At 54.7% G+C, this 8,464-nt stretch overlaps 1 protein-coding gene across 1 annotated transcript in view; it reads right to left on the reverse strand.

The window, feature by feature from the left end:
* DDB1 (damage specific DNA binding protein 1) overlaps positions 1-8,321 on the reverse strand; it is a 14,359-nt gene extending 6,038 nt beyond the window's left edge. Inside the window, exons 1-18 of the mRNA XM_029965952.1 lie at positions 8,302-8,321; positions 7,908-8,106; positions 7,700-7,816; positions 6,204-6,425; positions 4,877-4,991; positions 4,671-4,768; positions 3,860-4,018; positions 3,419-3,502; positions 3,165-3,281; positions 2,418-2,520; positions 2,226-2,301; positions 2,040-2,148; positions 1,678-1,856; positions 1,424-1,587; positions 1,233-1,340; positions 822-1,029; positions 623-718; positions 368-479 (exon numbers count right to left, since the gene is read on the reverse strand). Of these exons, the coding sequence (XP_029821812.1) occupies positions 368-479; positions 623-718; positions 822-1,029; positions 1,233-1,340; positions 1,424-1,587; positions 1,678-1,856; positions 2,040-2,148; positions 2,226-2,301; positions 2,418-2,520; positions 3,165-3,281; positions 3,419-3,502; positions 3,860-4,018; positions 4,671-4,768; positions 4,877-4,991; positions 6,204-6,425; positions 7,700-7,816; positions 7,908-8,106; positions 8,302-8,321 (2,286 nt within the window). The remainder of the gene's footprint in view (positions 1-367; positions 480-622; positions 719-821; positions 1,030-1,232; positions 1,341-1,423; positions 1,588-1,677; positions 1,857-2,039; positions 2,149-2,225; positions 2,302-2,417; positions 2,521-3,164; positions 3,282-3,418; positions 3,503-3,859; positions 4,019-4,670; positions 4,769-4,876; positions 4,992-6,203; positions 6,426-7,699; positions 7,817-7,907; positions 8,107-8,301) is intronic.
* Between the last annotated feature and the right edge of the window lie 143 nt (positions 8,322-8,464).

Raw genomic sequence — 8,464 nt, forward strand, 5'->3', positions numbered from 1 at the left:
TCCAGCCTGAGATCTCAGATCCCCATGGAGCGGGGATGATCCAGCCTGGTCTCTCAGATCCCCATGGAGCGGGGATGATCCAGCCTGAGATCTCAGATCCCCATGGAGCGGGGATGATCCAGCCTGAGATCTCAGATCCCCACAGAGCAGGGATGATCCAGCCTGGAATCTCAGATCCCCACGGAGCAGGGATGATCCAGCCTAGGATCTCAGATCCCCATGGAGCAGGGATGATCCAGCCTGGGATCTCAGATCCCTGATACAGGGATGATCCGGGCTGGGATCTCAGATCCCTATGGAGCAGGGATGATCCAGCCTGGTCTCTCAGATCCCCACGGAGTAGGGATGATCCCGGCTGGGATCTCACCTGGGTGCTGGCACTGGGCCTGAGGGCCGTGGTGCCTCCACTGGCATCCTGCACCTCGATCCGACTGGAAAGGACCCCAAAACACTGGGATACCTCTTGGTAGCAGATTTTCCTGCAGGATAAACAGGAGAGCTGGGCTAGGCCATTCCAGGGAAACCCTGGAGGCAACACAAGCCGTTCGATCCCTGCCTGAGCCCACCCCGGGATAGCGACACCACCCACCCGTCCCCATCCCAGGAATCCTTCCCAGTTCACCTGGGCGACTCGTAGAGAGGAACGGTGCGGATGTGGAGCTTCTGGATCTCGTCGATGGTCCCGATGGTCAGGGTGCTGTTGTTGGCCAATGCCAAACTGCCCCAGGGGGAGAGGGGGGGAGGAAAAAAAAATCAAGGAAATCTTAGAGAACAGCAAGAACCTCTCTGCGCTCCACATCCTGGTGGATCCCAGGGCTCACCTGTCGGGATACCCGTCGGAATTGAGGGGGCACATGTAGTTGACCTCCTTGAGGTTGACGTTGGAGAAGACCAGCTTGTGGTTGCTGCTGTAGATGACGGTGGGGCGGTCGGAGCAAGCGAAGACGTTCGTGGTGGACAAGGAGCGGAACGTCCTCAGGACTGTGGGCTGCGTGCCCAGGGTCACCTTCTTCCGGTCGCTCAGCGAGCCTGGAGCCAGGGAAAACAACCATTGGGATCTCCCGGGACACCTCGGGATGGAAGGAGCGCAGAAAAGGCGCCCCAGATGTAAAGATCCGGCTGGCTCCTTTCTCTGGAGGAATCCGCCCCAATTCTCACCGCCCGGGACTGGGGAAAGCATGAAAGCGTTCCAGAGGGATGGAGAAACATGGAAAAGGAAGAGCAAAAGTCACCTGTCTCCAGGCTGAGCCCGAAGTAGAAGAGGGCTCCGTCCCCCAGAGCGCACAGGAGGTAGTGGCTGCTCTCGAACGTCGTCATGAGGATGGAGCGTGGGATAATCTCTGTGGGAAGCGGGAAAAAGGACGGATGAGGCCACCCGGGGCTCGGCCAGCGGCTGCTGCCATTCCCCTCGGGAAGCTCCCACCTCCTCCCAGCATCTCCTTGTGCAGCAGCTCGAAGGACGGGAGCTTCAGGATGCGGGCGGAAATGTCGGTCCAGAGCCCGATGGCGCAGAGCGGGGACATCCCGCTGGAGTCTCCCAGGGGAGTGATGTCCAGGCAGGCCACCTCGTGCTCCATCTCCGTGCAGCTGGGAGGGAGGAAGGAGCACAGGCGTCCGTCACGATCCCGAATCCCAGCGCTCCCAGAGCGCCCAGGGTGGGCTGTGCCTGACCCACACCTGATCTGCCGGAGCTCCTGGGGACGGATTTCCAGGTAGAACAGGGCTCTTCCCACGGCCACCACCACCTGGTTGGTGTTGCAGGAGGCGACGCTGATGTTCTTCCCGTTGGGCTCCTTCCACTCGCTCACCAGGCATTTGGGCTCCTGGCTCACCAGGCGCACGGAGGCGGAGGTGATCTGGGAAGAGAGCATGGAAAAATCATGGAAAATGCGAGCGAGAAGCTCCCTCTGCTCCATATCCCTTAGAAACAGGAACCCAGGATCCCATTTGCTGATCCCTGACAACACCCCAGATTAGCCCCATGATCCACAGGGATCACCAGGAGAGCCATATCCGTGTTTCCCCCGAGCTGGAATTACCTGGATCAGCTGCTGATGCGCCACATTCCCGCAGAAAAACGTCTGCTGGTCATCCACAAATCCCGTGAGCTCCGTCTCTTCCACCTCCTCCCCGTTTAACATCAGAACTCTGGAAAGGGAAGGGAATTCCCATTAATTCCTGCTCTGGCACGTGGTGAGAGCTCTGGAGCGAGGATCCCCCTTTACCTGGTCTGGCCAACAAAGGAGAGCACCAAGGTGTTGTCCGTCTCCCGGTGCGGATCTGACCGCAGCGGCCACAAGCCTGGGAAAAGAGGCCACAGTTCCTCACATAATTCCTCTTAATTCCACATCCCAACGTCATCTGTGCCCATGATGTCCCCTCCCAGGCTGTGGGACACCACGGATCAGCCCCCTCACCTTTAATTCCCGGCAGGTCGATGCTGGCGTGCTCGTGGATCCCGATGCCATTCCGGATGATCCGCAGGGACCCCTCTTTGAAGGCGCCGGAGCAGGTGACCAGCTGCAGGAGAAGCAGGTGGGATTTACCAGCCGTGGCTGGGAAGCTTTCCCACCCCTCTCTGGGTTCACGGGAAGATGGGAAACCCATCTGAGGATCATGGAATCCTGGAATGGTTTGGCTTGGAAGGGAACTCAAATATTTCATCCCTTTCCATGAGATTTCCACATTCCTTTTAGATCAGGTTGCTCCAAGTCTTGTCCAGCCTGGCCTTGGACACTTCCAGGGATGGGACATCCACAATCTCTGTGGGCACCTCCTCCAAGGAATTTTTTTGGCAGCTGATCCTTCCCCCATGGCACAAAGGCAGACCCTTCCTCATGGATATCCTGGAATTAACCTCCTACTGCTCCAGGAAAACACTTATCCCAATCCCAGTACCCAGATATGACTCCGAGATCCTTTGATAAACAGTTTGGAGCCTTTTCCTTTCCTTTTCCAGGGAAGCTGTGGTTGCCCCACCCCTGGAATTGCCCAAGACCAGGTTGGACAGGGCTTGGAGTAACCTGGGATAGTGGAACATTGGGTTGGAACCAGATGATCCTTCCAATCCAAATTGCTCTGGGATTCTACAGACAGCTCATGGATACACCTGGCCGGCCCAGAAATTCCCAGGAGCGAGGTCAGAAAAGCAGGATCAGGGATACCTGTCCCTGCCCTTGTCTCTCCAGGTCCACCACACACATGTCCACGATGGGCCCGAGGTTGGTGAAGGTCTCCATGGCCACCACGTAGGATCCCTGCTCGTTGCTGTCCACGTTGAGCTGGGAATAAACACTGGGATCAATCTTTGGCTTCCAGGGAGTGGGATAAAAAGGGCAGTCGAGGAGAAGAGCGGGAAAATTTATCCACATCCCAAGGTTTTGGTGGGAACCAAGGCCAGGAGGGAGCAGCCACGTACCTTCACCAGCTGGGAATCTCCAAGCCTGGATCCAACAAACACCACTCCGTTATCCAGGTAGGTCAGGCACTCCGCTATGGATGTCTAGGAATTGGGAAAAGGCAGGGAAAAGTCTCTGGAACACCTCGAGAGCGCCACTACCGAGCTGTTTATCCAACAGGAAATCCCTGGGCTCGGGAAAGGGATTTAAGCCCTTCATAAATCCCACAGAGTCTGAGCTTCTCCCTCAGAAACAGCGTGGAAGCAACAGGGGAAAAAAAACTGGGATGAAGGTGTAAAAAACTGGGAAGAAGGTGTGAATTTAAGAAGGAATTTTCCAGCAACCAAAACGTTAAAGCTGTGAAAAATGGGAAGAATCACCATCCCGGGATCCAAAAGGGACACAATTCCTACACCGAGCCTTTCCAGGCTAGGGAAAATCCCAGGAAAGGCAAGTCCTACCTCTCCCAGCAGCTCCACACGCAGATCCTTCAAGGTGACGGTGCCATCCATCTGCTCTTCTTTTTCCAGGAGCAGCATGAAGAGCCTTCCTTCCATGTCTCCCAGCAAATACCGGGAGCCGTTGGGATCCACACGGTTGTGGCACACGATGGTACTTTGCTGCAGGGAAAGGAGGGAATTCTTGGAATCCACTGGAACAGCCCCAAAGCTGGAGCTCAGGTGACTCATTCCCTGCTTCAGCATCCCAGACTCACTATCCCAGAGCTCCAGGTTCCCATTTCTCCATCCAAGATTTAGGGTTCTTTCCTTATTTCCAGCTTAAAAGGACCTTTGCATGGTAATTCCAGCCTGGAGCAGCATCTCAGCCGTGCCATTGCTCCCACTAAATGTGGGAAGTGGGCTATTATTCCCACAAAATCCACAAATCCAACCTCCATCCCAAAATCCCTAAATCTGTCTTTATCTCCCAAGTCTCCAAGGGGCTCATCCATATCTTCTGCCTGAAACACAACCAGGCTCCCACTTGGAATTCTGCCCAAACTACGCCTTAAATCCTAATTAATCCCATTCCATGGGGCCCAAATATTCCAGGCTTTGCCCCTTTTCCAAGAGTCCCACAGACCATGGATACAAAGGTGACTGTTTGGGAAGGCAAACCCCTGGAAGCCCAAGCACTGTTAGGCCACGCTTGGGATGGCAGCGGTTGGAATTCCTGCCTGAAAGGACTAGGAAAGGAGGAATTCTGCAGGGCTCAGGATTGGGCAAGGAGGAATTCCATGGGATTCAGTCCTGGATTTCCACATCCAGTCACCTTGATGATGGGAGGAGCAATAGCCAGGTATTTGTCCCCGTTGTGGTAGGTGATGGATTCCTGGCCGATGATGATTGCGCCTCCGAAGGGTTCCGGAACTGCGGGAACAACGACAAATACCCCACGAGTCTTTCCCTGTGTGGAAAAACTGAGGCATCCAGGCTGGCGAAAAAAAAAAAAAACTGGGAAGGAAGATCTTTCCCAACCTGCAATGACCATGGAGGCTTCGGCCTCCACGTTTTCCTGCTTCCAAGGGCCTTTGTTGAATTCCTTCTCCCGCAGGGACACCTCGTACGTCTTCACGTGCCGGCCCTGGGGGTCCTGCAGGAGGAGACACAAGATCCCAGAAATCAGGAAATTCCACCTCATCTCCTGCAAAAACAGCATTCCAGGCAGCTGGGGAACCTTCCCAGCTCCTCCTCTCCCTTCTCAAACCAGGCTGCTGGTTCTCCCAGCATTTTCCGCATATAAACCGATCTCTGGATAAACCTCTGTGCCAAGAGAGGCTGGGAAGCATTTTTCCAGTGTTATCCAAGGGATTTTCTGGGATTTGTGTTCACCTGACAATGCTGGAGCAAGAATATCACTATGAAATATCACCTCCAGCTCCAGCAAACCTTTAGGAATCCCATTTTTTCTTATTGTATTCTCCCTTTTGCCATTCTCTTCCCATGGCTTTAGAACTTCCCAAAAATTATCCCAGTCCCTGCTGCTCTATTTGGTCCAAATCCCAGGATAATGGTTAATAAATAGAGAAGGAATGAAAGCAGCTGCTTGGAAAAATCCCCCTTTCCACAGGCAGGGATAAAAATAATCCAGAGCTTTACAAGATCCTGTTCGTGCTCCAAATATTTTTGAGTGTTAGACATGGAATCTTGGAATCATTAAGGTTGGAAAGCCCTCTAATCATCCAATTGTTCCCTGCAATCCCAGGTACGTGGTGACAAAGTGGTTTCTCCCCCATTCCTTGACTCAGGAACAATTTGGGAGGATCCAGCAGTGCCCAAACAGGGAATAATGGAATCACTGCTGCCATGGGATAACCTGGAATTTGGCAAAGGAAAGCTAATCCCTCGCTCAATCGGCACAGCAATGGCTGTTGGGATTAAAACAAGGGTTTGGAGAAGGCCTGGAATGCTCCTTCCTTGAAGAGCCAAGTGATAGGAGAGGTTATGGATCATGGATTGTCTTTACACTTGGAGCTGCCTCCCAAAAATCCCAATTGCCTTGTTTTTTATGGAAAGGCTCAAGTGTCACTCTGGGAAACAACTGATCCTGGAACTAATCCAATTGCTGGAGTGATCCATGAGCTCCTCTGGAGGGTTTAACAAGGAAAACATTCCCACTCAAGGCAAAGCTGCCCGGGAATTCTGTGGGAAAGCGTCACTTCCTCTCTCCCAGAGCTGGGAAAAAGCAACACATGGAGGTTCCTAACGAGCCTGAAAGGGCCAGAATCACCCAAACCAGCCTCTGGAAAACCTTCTGAGCCCTCGGCTCCACCCTCCACATGGATTTTCCATGGAAAAGCGGTACCTGGTAGACGAAGCAGATGGTGGGAGCTTGGCATCCGTAGAGGAATTTGACGTCGATGACCTGGAGCTCTTCCAGGCGGATGTTGAAGGCTTTCAATTCCTTGTTCTCCCTGTCCAAGGGAATGACCTTGAAGAGGCCGTCGTAGAGCCGGAGCCCGATCATCCGGCACTCGGGATCGATGATCCCGATGATCCCGGTCTCGGAGGGGCGGCCAATGCGATCCTGGGGGACAAATCCACGGAGGAGGGAAGGGAAAAGGGGATTAGTGCTGGGAAAAGATCGCTGAGGGGCTCCAGAAAAACCAGCCCTCAGAATTCCAGCTGGGAAACCACCAAGCCTAAGGAGGAGGTGTCTTTCCACCTGGAATTGCTCCCGCACTGCTTCTTCTCTCCTGGGAATCTGGCACTGTGGGATCAGCCACTAAACCTGGTTTTCCAGCCCCAACTCTGCACTGGATGATCCAGAGGAGCCACATCCCTTTCCTGGTCTCTGCTTTGATATCCATGACCAAACATCCCCCTCCCAAAATCCAGCACTGTTATCCACTCTCACAGACCCCTTGGAGTTCCTTGGCTGGGAATGACTTTGGCACCTCCATGTGCCAAGGACTTTTCCCAAACATTCTTGACAGGAGATTCCCCCCTCCACCTCCTGCCCATCATTCCCAACACCACCCCAGCAAACAACAGCCACAAGTTCCCAAAGAACTCATTTCCCAGGGACAATTCGGACCTTACTAATTTTCCTTAAATTCCATTTATTATCCCATATTTATTATTCCCAAGAACACAGATGTGTCCAGGTCAGAGCATCCTGATCTAGGGAAAGTGCCCCTTCCCATGGTAGAGGGTGGAATTGGATGAGCTTGAAAGGCCCACCCGAACCATTCCAGAATTCCATGTGCTGCCTGGTTGGGATATTGGGAATAAATCCTTCCCTGTGAGGGTGGCGAGGCCCTAGAACGGATTCCCAGAGAAGTTGTGGCTGCCCCATCCCGGGAAATGTCCAAGGTCAGGTTGGACAGGGCTTGGAGCAGCCTGGGATAGCGGGAGGTGTCCCTGCCCATGGCAGTGGGGTGGGACTGGATGGGATTTAAGTCCCTTCCATCCCAAACCATTCCATGATTCCATGTCCTATTTAGATGGAATATTGGGAATAAATCCTTCCCTATGCAGGGTTGTGAGGCCTTGGAATGGATTCCCAGGGAAGCTCTGGCTGCTCCATCCCTGGAAGTGTCCAAGGCCAGCTTGGACGGGAGCAACATTCCCTGCCCGTGGGAAGGAACAAGCTTTCACTGGATGAGCTTTAAGCTCCTTCTTCCAACCCAAACCGTCCCAGATTCCCAGACCAAAAATAACTCTGGAAGCACCCGAGGCACCAGGCGACTCATCCCAAATCCAGCGGCACCCACAGCACCTCCAATCCAAATAACCGGCATGAATCCGGCCGCGGCCGGAAACTGGAATTCCCGTTCCCGGCGCTCCGGCCGCCCTCACCTGCACGTTGCCGTGGGCGCGGGTGATGATGTCGATGCTGTCGCCGCTCTGCTTGTACTCCAGGATGCAGGCGTTGTACTTGGCCGTCAGGATGAACAGCAGGTCCTTGCTCTCCCCCTGCGCAGGAAACACGTTCCAGAGGCCCTTCCGCGCCGGGAACCCCCCCCCAGCACCCCCCCCGGCCTTGGGGCACTGTCCCGGGACGCACCTTGGGGCGGAAGAGCTCCATGACGGCGGTCTTGCCGTACATCCCCACCTCCTTGACGGGCCGCAGCCCCTCGGCCGTGACCACGTAGATCTCCAGCCGCGTGTTCTTGGCGATCAGCAGGTTCAGGTCCTCGGAGGAGGTGAAGTGGCCTGGGAAAAGCGGGAAGGCCTCAGGGATCTCCTGCCACCTCAGGGATCTCCTGCCACCTCAGGGATCTCCTGCCACCTCAGGGATCTCCTGCCACCTCAGGGATCTCCCGCCACCTCAGGGATCTCCCGCCAATCCTTGGTTTGCCTCCTGAAGCCCCCAGTTCCTCCCCCCGCAGCCCCCTTGGGAACCGCGTTCCCAGAGCTCGGGCTCCACGTTTCGTCCCAGGAATCCCTTTCCTTGCTGCCTTTCCAAGGGAATTCTCATTCCTGAGGTTTCTTCGACACCTTCTGCGCCCCCACCCCGTTACAGAGCTCAGGGACTCCCCTGGATCCCCATTTCCAGCATCCCAAGGTCCTTCTGGGATCCCCAAAATCCCCCAGGCCCTCCCCGTACTCCAAAATTTCCCC

Source organism: Manacus vitellinus, unplaced genomic scaffold, assembly GCF_001715985.3.
Source record: "Manacus vitellinus isolate BGI_N305 unplaced genomic scaffold, ASM171598v3 scaffold_127_pilon, whole genome shotgun sequence".
NCBI classification, from domain to species: domain Eukaryota; kingdom Metazoa; phylum Chordata; class Aves; order Passeriformes; family Pipridae; genus Manacus; species Manacus vitellinus.